At 44.5% G+C, this 16,239-nt stretch overlaps 1 protein-coding gene across 5 annotated transcripts; it reads right to left on the bottom strand.

The window, feature by feature from the left end:
• Positions 1-6,663: 6,663 nt before the first annotated feature.
• Positions 6,664-15,700, bottom strand: ZNF75A (zinc finger protein 75A). Of its 5 annotated transcripts, none has more exons than XM_069570596.1 (9): positions 15,481-15,700; positions 14,293-14,377; positions 13,766-13,894; positions 13,376-13,669; positions 11,989-12,184; positions 11,231-11,322; positions 10,823-10,949; positions 8,765-8,875; positions 6,664-8,578 (listed from the first exon to the last, which is right to left on the bottom strand). In XM_069570596.1, the coding sequence occupies exons 3-9, from the start codon at positions 13,784-13,786 to the stop codon at positions 7,980-7,982; spliced, it is 1,440 nt and encodes a 479-aa protein (XP_069426697.1). In that variant the 5' UTR covers positions 13,787-13,894; positions 14,293-14,377; positions 15,481-15,700; the 3' UTR covers positions 6,664-7,979. The 5 variants fall into 5 exon arrangements, with proteins under 5 accessions (XP_069426697.1, XP_069426698.1, XP_069426694.1 ...); XM_069570597.1 differs by having other exon boundaries at positions 15,048-15,541; XM_069570593.1 differs by having other exon boundaries at positions 13,376-13,894.
• Between the last annotated feature and the right edge of the window lie 539 nt (positions 15,701-16,239).

The raw sequence follows: 16,239 nt of genomic DNA, 5'->3' as shown, positions 1-16,239 counted from the left end.
TGAAACAAAATAGACAAAATGTTGATAACTGGTGAAGTCTACATAGGGGTTCATCATATAATTACTATATGTTTGATAATTTTCATAATGAATTTTTTTAAATATATATATATATAAGGATTCTTAATCTCCAATATTTATTATCTTAAATCAGCTACTGCTCTATGTATTAGAACTCTTTTCAGTTACAGTTCACGCTGGCTTAAACAATAAAATGAAGTTATAGATTTATTATTAGTAACTCAAAAGTCCAGGGCAATTCTAGGTGTCAGGTGATGCTTGATCTGACAGCTCAGCGGTGTCACCAAAACCTGCATCATATATATCACTGCTCTGCCTTCTGTGGTATTGTTTTCATCCTAAGGCTCACATCTCTTGTTTCAAGCAGACTGAACATCTGCCGGGTTACATGTATCATCCTGCAAGTGTTGGATCTGTTCTAGTGTTTCCAACAAGTTGTGATGGGATCGGCTTAAGGTCATAGGCCTAATCCTGAGCCATCTTTCTAACCAAGGACGGAGAAACTCCTGGGGAGTAAATGAGTTCTGAAGTTGAAAGATCTTACACTGGACTTTAACCCACTGTCCCGATTGACTTGGGTGCATAACACATCCTTCACGGAATAGTTCTGCACATCTCAGTGTTCTCTGCCTACCAGCTCGGGACCCACTGACAGAAGAGGTTTCCAAGGCCCTTCCAGGTCCTTTTACACACCTCAGTGTTGAGAGTCCTTGGGAAGCCGTGCCAAGGGTCTGAAGGACCCCCTAGGGCTGTGTGTGCACCCAGGCCCTTGATGAACTGCAAGCATTCGGGTCCAATGCAAGCACTGAAGAGCAGACGTGGTGGGGGAGCGTGCTGGGAGGAGAGGCAACCCGAGTGGAGGTGCTTTCCCTGGGGTGCACATGGAATCCAGTCTTCCTACCCCAGGGTGAAGCTCCCTGAGCTCCAAGCTAGAGCATTCAGGCAGCTGGAATGACAGCCTTAGACATTCCAAGGCACCCAATGTAGGACACCTCTGTGCGTTCCTTGACAAGACCTACAAGCTCTTTGCTTCCGTCTTTTCTGATGAAGAACAAGATGAGAACTCACAGCCATCACACATCTGTCAACCAGTCAATACCTAAAGAAGAGAGAACCCTGGGACAGGGGTGCTCTGAGTGACCAAAGCTAATGTTTGGTGCCTATGGTAGCTTTTTTCTGTTTGATGTAAGTTGATCCTTGAAGGACATGGGTTTGAACAGTGAGGCCCCACTCACATGTGGAGCCTACTGAATAACTCGGTATGAAAGTACATGATCCATGCCAGGTTGAAGTTGCAGAACCACGATCCAGAGGGCCAATAGTAAAGTCATACGCACATTTTGAACTGTCCAGCAACTGGCACCCCCAACCTACTCCATGTGTTGCTCAAGAATCAACTGTATTTTCATTCTTATATTTATTATGTCAGTTTTGTGCCCAACACTTAAGAGTCAAGGCTACACAGGACAAAGCCACTGCCCTCTTGATGCTTATATTCTAATGGATGCAGATAGACAAAAACAACCAAGTAACTCTACTTTGTGATACATGCTGTGAAGCACAGCACTCAGAGTAGTGAGGGCAGATATGACTGATTGAACAAGAGTGAAGGTCAAGAGAAGATAAAGCCCTTGTGCAAGCTTGGGTTTCAAAATGTGGGAGCTGTGGAGAGAGCCAAGAGGAGAATATTGTACAAGTGCCTCTTAACTCAGAGTAAGACTTGGGAACTCTCTGGCAGTCCAGTGGTTAGAACTCCAGGCTTTCACTGCCAAGGGCGAAGGCTCAATCCCTGGTTGGGGAAGTAAGATACCACAAGCCACATGGTGCAGCCAGACAGATAAAAGACCAGAAATATGAGCCTCTCCTTTAAGGAGGATAAATAGCTTTGATGTTGGGTAATGCTTATCATAGTTACAGGATGAAGGAAACATTTAAAACATTTCCCAAACTCCACGTAAGAAACTAAATTTTAAAAAACCAGAAAAGGAAAAAAAAAGGGGTGGTGGGGTACTTCCCTGGGAGTCCATGGGTTAAGAGTCCTTGCTTCTACTGCAGGGGGTGGGGAGGCAAGTTTGATCCTGGGTTGGGGAACCAAGATCCTGCAAGCTGCCCAATGCAGTCAAAAAGGAAACTATTGTTCCTTACCCTACTAACATTAAAAATACTCATATTTATTTATTTGACTGCACCAAGTCTTAGTTGAAGCATGTAGGATCTTTCAGTTGCACCATGTGAACTCAGTTTTGGTATGTGTGATCAAGTTCCCTGATCAGAGATTGAACTCAGGCCCCCTGCCTTGGGAGTGCAGAGTCCTAGCCACTGAATTACCAGGGAAGTCCCAATCTACTAACATTTTTAAAAAGATTGCTTTAAAGCTTAAAATACCGAACTCTTCTCTTCATGAACATTAGATTTACATTTTTTTCAGATGCTCTGAAACTGTTCGGTGTACAAGTCATTGTTGTTGTTCAGTCACTCAGTCGTGTCCAACTCTTTGCAACCCCATGAACTGCAGCACACCAGGCTTCCCTGTCCAAGTCACAGACACATACTTAAGTGTGAAGATCACAATGTTGGAAATGTTACATTTATTGGCTTAAAAATTCAACAGAAAGACTTCTTACTAAGTTCCTCCTTGAAGATGCAGTATATTCTAATAGAATAAACCTTTACATTTTTGTACTAGTGCTTAGACCTGAGCAGTTTGAGATTCATCACCCTACAGTGGTGGAAATGAAAAGTGATTCTGATAGCTTTCCTACATCTGAAACTGAGTGAAAGACAAGAGCTGGCTTGCATAATTCCTCTCACAAGAGCCAGATGGGAAAACAGCTTTAAGTGAAGTGCAGGCACTATCATCATGGATGAATTATACAGGAGGAAAGCCTGACAAGATGCCTGACTGTGGAAAGAAATTCAGTGCAGCCCAGTACCCTTGTCCGCTGGAGAATTCATACACAAAGAAACCCTACGTGTACACTGGGTTTGGGTGATATTTTGAACAGTGCTCCAGCCTTGCTCCCCACTGAACCCACACAGGGAAGAAACTATAAAAGTTCCAAGTGTGAGATTCAGCAACAATATGCTTTTGTAACTTGTTTAAAAAGAAACCTAGAAATAGAGTGTGGCTAAAGCTTCAACACTTTCTACTGAGGGCACTTTAGAGACTATACAGGAGAGAACCCACAATGTTGAGGAGGCCTTCAGCAAATAATCTCTGTGAGCCCTGGAGGGAACACTCCTGAGATAATAACAATGGGTAGCCTTGATCCATTACATGTGAGTGGGAATGAGTCAGAGAATGCACAAGGTGCTCAGTAAACACTGGTCTGTGGTGAAATGGTTCAGTGAATGTCTGGAAAACCCTTTACAGTGTTCAAATCTTCTGCATTGGGAAACTGTCCAGATGGATAGAAAAGAAAGAAAAGTCAAGTCCCTCAGTCGTGTCCAACTCTTTGTGACCCCATGGACTGTAGCCTACCATGCTCCTCTGCCCATGGGATCTTCCAGGTAAGAATACTGGAGTGCAGTGCCATTTCCTTCTCTAGATCTTCCCGACCCAGGGATTGAACCCGGGTCTCCTGCATCATAGGCAACACTTTACTGTCTGAGCCACCAGGGGAGTCCATTGGCAGGTTGGTATGAACCCCTGACAGGGTTTCTGCCATAAGAGGTCACTGCAGAACCAAAGAGCAGGGCTTCTCACTTGCCTCGTGCAGGGCATGTCATTCATTCACATAAGCACACTGCAGAGTTAAGTACAGCAGAAAACATGGTCGCTAGGACAAAGAACTAGAGCTCCAAGCATCCTTACCTTATCCTGAAGAATCGAAAAGGCTACTTAGGATTCTTTGTCTCAAGTTCTCCAGCAGAATTAAACACTATTCTCATAGTTTCAAAAGCTGATCAAAACACCAGCGTTTTAGTTTCCAAGCTCTCCTCCTGTACTTCCCCTCCAGTCAAGAGAGTGAAAGTTCTCAAGATCAGCTTGAGGTTACAGTCAGCTTAATGGCCAGAACTCTGGGCATGAAATGGTCCCGAGAGTGTGACCACTGGGATGGATCAGTGCAGAGAGGGTGTCGGAGATCTAGAGGCTAGACTAGCTCAGTGATCTACTTCTCAGAAGCAACCCTGGAGCCACTTGTAAGACTCTTAACTGAACACACAAAACATAAAGCACCTTCTGGTTTGTCCTAGAAATCATCTGGTTACAAAGGTCACATTAGCGAGACTGAACCCAAGATCAAGCCTGAATTCATTTTTGAACCAAGGTTCAATAGTTTTAGTTTTATATTGTTGTTTTAGTAATCAGCTCTCATTCCTGTGATGAGGTATAGAAATGCCTTCTAACTTGCACACATCCAACCCAAATTCCAAACATAAGGAATAAGACACCGTGCTGCTAACTAGTGGCTAAGACTTTCCCACTGGAGGTTTCTCATTCCCCAACTGGATTGTACTGCTGTGTTCCTGTCCAAGTTTCTTCCCAACTGTCACCTTTCAGTCCAGGGAAAGAAGCCACATTCCTCTTGATACTGTGGGAAAATTTGGTGACTTGTGTCCTGTGTTCTCTGAGGCACAACTCACAAAAGACACAAGAGGTATTTAACAAACGATTACTTGAAGTCTGCTACATTCACATGAGGAATGGAAGGAAATCCCTACCCCTCTCAAGCCCACTGATGGACAGAAACCCTTCCAGTGCATGAGGGGCCAATGGAGCAGTGGTGCAGTGGAGGACAAAGACAAAGTGGAATCAGGTCAGAGAGAGGGAGAGATGGTTGCCTCATCCACTTCAACAACTGACCTGTTTGTTTTGGGTAAGCAATCCAGTCTTTCTTTCCCATCACCTACAATCTTGTAAGCTCCCAAGTGTTTCCACTGGTGTTACAGTTACATCATCTCAGTGGAGCATCCACTGAGAGGAAACTAGATCTCTTCCGAGGACCAAAGACCAGGCAGAATGACAAAGGTTTCTGAGCTCTACCAGAAGAGCCAGCCCAATTAAGACAGGTCAGGTTATGCTGTAGAAACACAGAGGACCAACATCCCAGTAATTTAACATAACAAAAGTTTATTTCTTGTTCCTACAAAGTTCATTACAGGTCTGGTGGACCATCTAGAACAGATACCTCTCCCCAGTGTGGGAGGCCAACTTTCCAGACTGTTCTGATCTCGTGGCTCCTTTGTGCTTACATGACTGAGGCAGGAGACAGCAAAAGAGTCCTGTACCAACAAATAAGTGCTTCAACCCACTGCTCAAAACTATCTCAGGACCCTAACCAAAAGGAGCAAAAAAGGATAACCACCCTCCCCCCGCCCTTTTTTCTGGCTGTCCCACATTAGCTTACAGGATTCCAGGTCCCCAACCAGGGACTGGACCCAGGCCCTCAGCAGTGAAAGTGAGGAGTCCTACTGGACCGCCAGGAGTCCCAACCACCCCATTCTTACTGTTCACTGGGATACAAGCTCCACAACAATGAGCATTTTGTCTCCTTGTCCAATATCATATCCTTAGCTGTGAAGAGTACGTGGGAACTTCCCTGGTGGTCTAGTGGTTAAGAATCTGCCTTCAAATGCAGGGGAAGTGGGTTCAATCCCTGGTTGGGGAACCAAGATCCCACATGCTTTGGGGTAACTAAGCCCGCTCGCCACAAGAGAAGCCTGCACACTGCAACAAAGACCCACCACAGAGGAAGAAAAAAAAAGCTTGTTGAAAGTCTGCTCTTCAAAAAAAACCAAGTACCTGGACACATAATAGGACCTCATTAAAACAAATACATGAATGCAGTGCCAGCAACTAATCCATAGGTGTATCCTGGGAGAAGAGATAAGAGTTCCAGGGGTGTTAAGACTGAGGGTGTTGGGTAAGATCTAGGCAGAGCTGGCTGTGCTTAGCAAATAATTCTTGACTGAGTTCATCTTGGGGAAGGAAATGAAATCTTGCTGACAGAGACACACCAACAGATCAGGTGACTTACACCATAAAGCACTGAAGCCAAGGGACAAATCAACTGAGCAAACCACCACAATGAGTGCTCAGGAGCTCCAACAGCCACAGATGCACTGGCTCCTTCAGTGTGGTCAGTCCACCCAACACACCACTGCGGATCAGAGAAAAGGAAACGACGTGGACACTGTCTGAGACCCCACTACCAGCATGGCCGTTAGATGCTTTTCCTTCATCAATCCCTCTAATCCTCAGAAAACCCTGAGTTGAGCTTTATCTCTATTTCATAGAGAAAATGAAGATTTAAGTGTGTTTCAGTAACCAAGAAATTAGTTTTACAAACTTGAAACAGATCCAATGTCATCCAGGCTGACTGGCCAGGGACAACATACAGATCAGTCCAACTGATTCTGTCTTCAGGCCTGACTAGTTACAGCTAAGTGACAGCCAACGGATCCACTAGTTATGGGGTCTTAACAAGTCCCTAAATCTCTCTGAGCCTTAACTTCCTTGTTTCTAAGAGATATGTTAAAGACATTATTTAACTCCTTTCCTAACATTACCCGAAAGCTCTAAAAGGAACACATCTGAATCAGGGCTGTAGATAAAAAGGTATTATAAGAAAACCCAGAATCCAGAGAGATTCTCAGCAGTCTATGCTGTGCTGGAGTAAACAGAAACAGAAGATCTCATCTGTTTAACAGTTTATTGTCAGCCAAGGGAGGTATGGGTCCACCCACCTTCATCTACCACTTAGCATCAGCTCCCAAACCTTTGAACTTGGTCTCCTGCTCCCTGGATTCACAGAGTACCATGCCCAGTGACCCAGTGGATCCTCCCTACTGCACACACTCCAGTTCCCAGACAAGCATAATCCTCTCCTTGGTCTTAATAACGAACAAAAGCCAAATTAAAATGCAAACAGATAAAAAAACTGAGAAATTGTTCCTGAATTCCCATTAATACCCATTTAGGCCTCAGAAAAGTACTCATTTTCATGGCTCTTTTATCCTATTGGCATTGTGAGGTAAGCAGTCTAGTTTACTACAGAAAATTCTTTACATCTATTATGTTGTTGTTGTTTAGTTGCTAAGTCGTGTTCAACTCTTTGTGACCCCATGCACTGTAGCCTGCAGTCTAATATAGACTGAATGGTAAAAATTCCAATTCATGTCCACATGACCTCATTAGAGACACTCTTTTTTCAAACATCACCAATGAGAGGTATGATGGTGCATCAGTTCACCTGGCAGATTCTCCACCAGTAAATTATTTCATCACAGTAAAAACTGTGTTAAAAAGATCTCAGAGGTATAGAAATAAAGATTGATAAAGGAAGTCAAAACCATGTCAATTTTGCAAACACTGTCCAATGACAAAAGTAAGAAAATTCAACTTGGTTTCTGGAAAACTTTACATTACAATTCATTTCTGCCCCAAAAGACTACTGAAACTGCTAAGTCGGCTACCTGAAAGACAATGTATGTAATGAAACACGTATATTACTGCTTTTTATTTTGAAAAACTATGCTACAAATGTTTCTATCATAAGAGCTTAACAGTGGCTGGAAGATCAATGAAAAACAATATTTACCTCTGTGACCACAGGAGACTGGTGACTCATGACTGCATCTGCTATTTGAAGCTGGTGTTGCTATTCTGTCAGCTACAATCCCAAAAGCTTTTCCCTTACTCGGGTTCTTAGAACACCTATTTTCCTAAGGAATTCAGTGATAGTTTTAAGTAAAAACAGTAAGTAGTACAACTAACTACTACTGTTTCCTCTCACAGTCAACCCTAATTTCTTTCTCTGAAACATGATGTTTATATCACCAAATTTTCCACTGGTAAAAAATTCTTTATGCTTCTTAATTTTGAAATTTTTCATAAACTTTAGGGTTAAACTCTGGTTGGTAAATTTTTTAGACTAAGAACACTGGATAAGCTTTTCTTCGTTGGTGTCAATTCTGGTGTCAAAGTCTTGAGCATTCACTGATGCTTGCATGTGTTATAGATGGGTTCTCCGGTGTTTAATAAGGTGGGAATTTTGACTGAATTTTTTTCCACATTCATGACATGTAAAGGGCTTTTCTCCTGTGTGAGTTCTTTGATGTGTGTGGAGATGTGAATTTTGACTGAAGCTTTTCCCACACCAGGAGCATTTATATGGTTTTACTCCTTGGTGTGTGGTTAAGTGCTTATTAAGATCTGACCTCCATCTAAACCTCTTATCACACTGTTGACATTTATACGGTTTCTCCTCAGTGTGAATTCTTTGGTGCTTAATAAGGTCAGAACTAACTCTGAAGCTTTTCCCACATTCCTGACATTTAAAAGGCTTCTCTGTTGCACGTTCTTTCTTATGAAGCTCCATAAGTTTCAGCAGCTCTTCCTCCCACCAGTTGGAAAGTTTATTTCTTTCCTTCCCTGGAAAATCTTGGTGCCATTTCCCCAGCCTATGCACATCACCATGATTTTCTTTGCCCGTTGTTTTCTGATGAACATTCACACTGGCTTTTTTTGATACTATGTCTCCTGGTGCTTGTATTTCTAAGTCAGAAAGACACATGAGTTGATGATTTTCCATGTCATTTTTCAGCTTTATCTCTGTTGGAACAAACATAAGAATCAGTCTACTGTATGGCACAGCAAGATAACTATGGGGATAGAAAAAAAGCACAACATTCACTGATTTTAAAATATATATATAGGGAGGTAGAATCTTAAAATGTTAAGCCCTTGGAAAGGTTCCTAATCTAGGCACATTTCTCCTCTTCCCATGGTATTATTTACCTGAAAGCAGCTCTTCAGGATTGTCTTTGAACACTGGAGATCCTTGAATATATGGGTCTTTCCCTTGCTCTAAATAGGAGATCACTTTAGGTTTGGGGAGCACAAATAATGCTGTGAAATAAAAAACTGAGGTCAACAACTAGAACTAATAATGGTTCACTAATTTCAGACTACTTCAGGAAAAGCAAAAGATACTTTAACCGTTTGTTACCCTGAATGGTTAAATGGATACTCTCATATTCAATATTAAGTTTACACTATACTGCATTTGTGAGTGGGCATGAAAAGCAAAGACTGAGAAATGAACCTAAGCTAGATCGACGGGAATCCAGTGCAAGTTCCAAATCTTCTGACACCAATTCTCCATATTCAACTATGGAGTAACCAAACTCCAGAGCCTGCAGGAAACACAGACTGGTGCTATTATGTCTTCAGGAAGACTTATACTGGATAAGACCAGGTTTAGGTGAGTCGATGTGAAGGTCAATGGGCATGTATCATGCACAAATGATACATGCCATCATTATATTAACTTTTTGTTTAGTTCTCAAGCACCAAACACCGGACTAGAAAAGATTTCTCCCATAGCTCACTGGTTCACATCCAGTGGAGGAAACAGGCAAGAATTACTTAATGAACTTACTCCAAATTGTACTGCCAAGTATGGAAAGTATTCTTCACTCAGTCATTCCATAAATATGTACTGAGTGGTTATGGTGCACCAGGCACCCTCTATGTACCAGGGACATAGTGGAGAATAAGCCAAATCCCCTGCTACCACAGAGATTATCATCTCATGCAGAGTCAGACAATCTAACATCAACAGACAAACAAATGTCAGGAAGTGATAAATGTTTTAAAGAAAACTAAGGAAGGGTAAGAGAACATTTAAGATTCTGTTTCTGTGATGCTATTTTAGATAAGACTGTGAAAAAAGCTTCTTTTAGAAAATGATATCTGAGCAGAACCCTAAGGTGAGTTTTGTCATGTGACAGAAAAGTGTACCAGGCAGAGGGTAAGAGAAAGAAATGAGCATTTGAAGTCCATGAAACAGCAAGATGACAAGAGTGAAGAATGAGGCAAGAGCACAAGTCGCAAGAGATGACAGCAGGAAGATGAGAAGCCAGACCTTGGAGGATCCTGGGGGCCGTGGTAAGGAATTTGGTTCTAAAACTGAATATATTGAGAAGTTATCATAGGTTGTTCTTTTTTTTTCTTTAAAGTTCTACCAGCTTATTGCTACCAACCCATCTCCCTCCACCCTCATGCACATGTGCTCAGTCATACAACCCCATGGACTGCAGCCTGCCAGGCTCCTCTGTCCATGGACTTTTCCAGGCAAGAATACTGGAGTGGGTTGCCATTTCCTTCTCCTATGACAGGTTTTTAAGCAGAAAATGTCATGATCTGATCAGGCTTTTTTTTTCGGCCGGGTCATGCAGTTTCGGGATATTAGTTCCACAACCAGGGATTGAATCCACACTCTTGGTATTGAAAAGGAGAAGCCCTAACCAATGGACTGCCAGGAAATACCCCATGATTAGGTTTTTAAAAGACTGGCTGCTGTGTGGAAAACTGAGGGTGGGAGAGCAGAAGCGGTGGCAATGGGTGCCAGTAAGAAAGTACGGAGATGAATCTTGTGGCTGAGATGAGGATGTGAACAGCGCAAGAGGCTGAGACATGATCCAATTCAAACTACACTGTGATTGTGGAGCCAAGATGATCAGCGATGTGTTAGTAGTAGGGTATGATGGCAACATCACAGTAAAAAATGATCCAGGGGTTTTCTGGCCTCAACTTTAGGTTAATGGTTGTGTCTTTCAGGGAGACAGGATAGAGGAGAGTAAAGCAGAATTGAGAGGAACAAAAATTTTGGATAAGGAATGAACATGTGAACTTGGCAGAAACTCCAGGGAATCCGGATACACCTTTCCCGTGGTGAACCACTACCTGAGAATCAACGAGCTACTGAAACAGAGACTCTCACGGGGGTAAAAGTAAACCAAGAATGTGACAGGTTAGTCCATTCCTATGCAAAGGGAAGAGGAGAATCTTTACCTAGAGAGATGACAGTCTCATAGTTCTCGTGCATTACGTCATTGTAGAGGGCCTTTTGAGTGGGATTCAGTAGTTCCCATTCTTCCTGGGAAAAGTATATGGCCACTTCCTCAAATGTCAACAAACCCTAAAGAAGAGAATGGCTTTAACTCAGAACTTGCCACTTGAAAGACAGCCCAACCATTTGGCCCATGATTTGTATGTTAGCCAGATACTAAAGGAACAACACATGATATTTTTTAAAGTGAGGAGGCAGAAAAGAAAGAGGGAAGGGATCAGTAAGCCCAGGAAGTAAACAGTTCCCCTGGGAGATCATCTGAGTTAACATGCTTTTGAACACCTGCTGGGCAAGATGGGTCACAGACAGCAGGGAGCAGCAGCCCCAAGAAGCTGGAAAGCACAGCTCACCTGGGACTCAGGCAAGATGAACTCAGGTGCCACTGTCCAGTCTTTGGCGTTTGTTTCCTCAGGAAGGGCTAGGATCTGGTAAGTAGGTACCACTGTGGGTGAAAAAGCACCACAGAAATTTCTCTTGTTTCTAAACATACTAGGCTCATTTCTAAAATGTAAAAGATTCCCATGTTTTCAGGATTGATACCTGAGATACCTTTACAAGCGTGTATGGTGTCTAGAAATGGCTCTCTCCTTGTAAATAAAAACCATTGAATCTACCAGCCCCTAAAACAGGTTCCCTAATCTTCCTGAGAAAATTTATGAAAGGAAAAAACCTGTTATCCAGTCATGACATGAATTGAGAATAAAATACTCAGGGAATCTAGTGTACAGTAAGAAAAGTTGCTTTAGCTTTTTAAAATTTTTTATTGTTACTTTTTGCCTGTACACAATTTTATTCACATTTTGTCACTGATAATCCCTTAATTCCTTCTGTTTTTACAAGGACAGGTGGACCCAATCCTCTCTACTTTTCTCAAGAACTGAGTTCCCAGTATCATAACCAGGGTTCTGCAGTTGGGAGATTTCTGTATCTTAGGCCAACCTCCACCCTCAACCCCACCTGACCTATTCTCCTGCCACCTGGGGGCATCCTAATTGCTAATGTAGCTGCATTAGTAGATCCACAGGGCTGGGTAACCAGAAAGTACTCACACATTCTGGCTTAAATTATATCCCACCTCCCAGGAGAAAAGTAACATGAAGATCCTTACCCCTCTCACATACGGGCTCAGGTTCTTTGTGGGTATTCCTGCTCAGTGGCTCTTGTAGACCCTGCTGTATATTCCAAACTTCTTCCTCCAGGGACATGCCCACTGGCTGGGACTCTGCTGGCTTCAGCTGAAAGCCTGGGGCCTCTGCTGCTTCTCCCAAGAGCACTGCCTCCTTTCCCAGCTCCTGGACTGCAACCTAGAAATAACCCCCATACTTGTTACCACAGAACTGACTTTTGGTTTGGGCTTGATGGGAGAGGGAGGAAAAAGCAGAGAGTGCAGACTGCAGGGAAACAGGGAGACGCTGAAGGAAATGACACAAAGACCTAGAGATACCAGCCACCAATTTTCCACAAGAACGATCCATAAACTCGGGAAAATTGGGAGAAACCAGTAAAGGGTGTGGTTACTGCCAGCTCTCCAAGACAGCAGTCCCACCCTCTGAACTCAGCCCAGTTCGGCCCACTAACAGGCCTGCACAGGCCACCTGTTCTCGTGCTGCCTTGACAGGCTTTCTCTCCCAACTTAGATCCTTGCCTTAGTGGTCTCCTGTCTTCTAATTCTCTCAAAAGATTAAGGAATTGAATTTAAAAGTTGTCCTGTCAACCAGATTTTCCACATAGTCTGGGAAGATTCTCACAGACAATGCGGATGAAATGGAGAAAAAAGCGGCTAAGAGTAATGGCTCTGTCCTATCCCCAAATGATTTTGATAAACATGTGTCCTCCCAGTATTCACAGTGGGCGTGAGGCCAGCTGGTGAGCTGTCACCTGCCCAGGGGCATATCCTGGATCCCCACTCAGAGCACAGCCAGGAGCAAACACTGAGAGAGGGCAGTGGAGGCTCTCGCCTATGGTACAGAGGACACTATCCCTCAGAGTCTTTCTTCTCTCAGCTTCTCTGCTGGGATTTCAAATCTTTCTTTCCCTATGTTCTTTCTACTTTTTCCCCTTCCTGGGCAGTCGTCCCCTAGTTGTTTGTGATTTTTTTCCTTCTCTGTCATATCTTCGCTCTCTTTTGGTCTCTCAGAGTCCTTTCTTTTCTGATCTGCCCTGAACTCTCCAGCTCCTTAGTGCTTTTTGTATGTTTCTAAGAATTTGAGGTCCATCTCCTTGGCCAAGCCAGACGAGGCTCATTACCCTCAACACACCCTGGCTCCAAAAAGAGCAAAACTCAACTCTGTCCCTAAGGCCAGGGAAGTCTCTGCCAGGATCTCTGAATCCTATGGGCTGACTAAGGCTGCGGGTCTGTGCTTTCAGGTCCTGCTTCACAAGTGCTAGAGGAGCAATACAATAGTGGCCTAATCCATTTTTTTCTCCCAATTAACTGCCCCAATATATCCACCTTCACTCTTATCTCACTGCACATCAAGAATCTTTCTCCTCACCCCATTCCTTGTTTGGCCAGTTTCCCTTTGCAAGTGTTCTACGAAGACCACAGCCTCCTCGATGCTCTGTGGATGGTGCTTCTTTATGAGAGTCTGGGTGTCCCCGGGCAGAATGGTCAGGAACTGCTCTAGCACCACAAGTTCCAAGATCTGCTCTTTTGAATGAATATCTGGCCTCAGCCACCGACGGCATAATTCCTGGAGCTGGTCACCAGCCTCCCGGGGTCCAGCTGCTTCATGACAGAGGAAGTTCCAGAAGTGTTGGTGAGACCTCTCGCGAGTGAGACTATCCATCTGTGGGGCATGTTTCTTATGCTGGCTGGAGTTCTCTGTCACAGGTCCCTTGGTCTCCCACAGAGCCCTGAAATGAGCATTCAAGTACTTACACACCTTCAGATCTACTGTCATCATTTTGATCTAGGAACAATTCTGCTCCTGTGCCGGATACACCACCAGCTCCAGATCTGACAACTGAGGCCCAGTCTGGTCCAGAACGAAATCAATAAAATAATCTTCTTCCTAAGGCATTCAGGGCAGAAAAAAGTGCATGTCAGTAAGATCCTGTCACATGAACTTTACTATCTGCTAGTTATAATGAGAAAGATGAACTTTAAAAATCAACTACCAGGGCTATGTTTTTCTACTTTCTATTATTCAACTTAATACAGCATAGCTTACTGAAGACAAATTCCAACAAATCACTTTGCCTTTAAAAAAAAATCAGAAAAAATATATGGATGAGAAAATTAATACCCACTGGCTGCAAGGAGTTCAGGGATTATCCAAAGATTTAACTGAAAAACTTCCTATGTCATTCTCTATTGTTAAGGAAAGATCAGGAGAATATTCTGAGTTTGTCTTAAATTTTAACATATTGTCCTAGTCTGTCTTTAATAAGCGGATACAACTTCTATAACCTTTGTCCTTCTGGGAAGATGAAAGCCTTCACTTCCTGGACCTTTTGAGGTGCTTCTTTCCATTGTATCAAAACTTGTAGGAGAGCTGCAACAATGAGATCAGAGCGGAAAGAAAGTAATTAGGAAAATAGAGCCTTATTCTTCTGAAAAAGCATCCCTCAATAACTAGTTGTTCCAACATTTATTTTGGCATTTCTTTGCAAGACATATAAAAAAAACACTATGTAGAAGATTTATATCCGTATTTTAAGTTTCTCTTGACCTAGGAAAAAACTACAGCTGAGCCTTGTTCACAAACTGTTTATTCAAATGTCAAGTGGTGAGACTTCCCTGTGGTCCAGGGGTTAAGAATCCGCCTTCCACTGCAGGGGACCTGGATTTGATCCCTCGTCAGGGAACAAAGATACCACACGCCCCAGGGCAAGTGAGTCTAACAGGTAACTAGGGAAAGCCCACCGGCTACAAAGAGCCCGCACGCTTCAAAGACCCAGCACAGTCAAGAGATTAATTACATTCAACTGCTACTGATTCCTTTCGATTCTGCAAGGGTCTTTTAGACCTCTAAGCGATGCTGGTGGGGGTGGGGGAAAGAGCTGTCTGTCCCACTTTCCCTGAGATAACCAGAAGAAAGGGCACAGAAATTCTGCCCAGGAAGCCGCGGTATCCACAAACGGCCGGCTCCCGATGGCCAGCCGGCTCAGAGGGCGCATGGGACACTAAACAGGTTTTCGCAACACAGAAGCTGATCTCTGAACCTGGGCCTCTCGTTTCTCCCGCGGTCACTGCTGCTGCTGCTGCGTCGCTTCAGTCGTGTCCGACTCTGTGCGACCCCATAGACGGCAGCCCACCAGGCTCTCCCGTCCCTGGGATTCTCCAGGCAAGAACACTGGAGTGGGTTGCCATTTCCTTCTCCAGTGCATGAATGTCACATCAGCCAGTAAAGGAAACACCGGTAGAGGCAGCAAAGTGGACAAGACGCGGGGTGCGCCCGCGAGCACTGGGCCTATGGGCAGTATCCGAGAGGCCTCCAGCTGCGCGGCACGGGGCGCCACCCGCGCAAAGAGTGCAGAAAGCAGCCTCAGGAGCCTGACGGCGGGCCTAGCCCAGGTCAGTCGGCTGCCCAGCAGCGGCGGGGGTCTCTCGGCGCCTTCGGAACCGGTGCCGAACTGGAAGCCGCCTCTAAGTTACCTCAGACGGCCTGGCTTCGCAGAAGCCGCTCCCTCTTCCCAGGGCTCAACTGCAAGTCGCCTCCAGTCTAACGGCGGCTCTGAGGAGGACTGCCCTCGCCTCGCCGCCTAGCGCGCCACTCAGAGGCTAGAGGCGGGGGGAAGAGGGGAATGCCGGGTTTCACTTCGATTCCCCTGGGCCGGAAAACCCGGCCAACCGGAAGGGGAAGTGACGTGTTTCCGGAGAGGGCTCTGCACCGCCCATTGCTTTATCACGGCTGCAACTGAGGGAGCAGCCTGTCAGCGGGAAAGAGTTGATGCCACGTAATCTCAAGCCCTTGGAGCCTGGGGTCCCTGCATGGGCGCCTCCCTCTCGCGGCCATTTCTTCCTCCATCGCTGCGGGTGGCGGGCGGTAACCCATCGTCCCGCCGGGTGCGGCCACCATCCCTGCCGGTACCCGAGCTGGGCTCCCGCCGCTTCTCACAGCCTCCTCCAGTACCTGGTGTTTACCTAAAACAATAAAATAGCCTGTTATTTTTGTCAGAAAAATTAATTTGGGGACAATTTAGGGTTGGAATATGTAAACTCGCAACCGTTAGCAAGTCTGGCGAACGTGACTCAAGAATCAGAGGAGAAAAATGGGAGTTAGGAGTGTAGTGGGTTTTCATTGGCTGAATTTTGACAATCTCCCATTGGCAGGTCTTTTGCTGGGCCAGGAGAAATTCTTCTGGTGGGTAGAAAAGTAAACCTTCTTCCTGTTGCTGATGCAATTGATGTCTA

The sequence above is a fragment of the Ovis canadensis genome, chromosome 24 (genome assembly GCF_042477335.2).
Source record: "Ovis canadensis isolate MfBH-ARS-UI-01 breed Bighorn chromosome 24, ARS-UI_OviCan_v2, whole genome shotgun sequence".
In the NCBI taxonomy this organism is placed as follows: Eukaryota; Metazoa; Chordata; class Mammalia; order Artiodactyla; family Bovidae; genus Ovis; species Ovis canadensis.
This window is presented reverse-complemented; position numbering and strand designations above follow the sequence as displayed.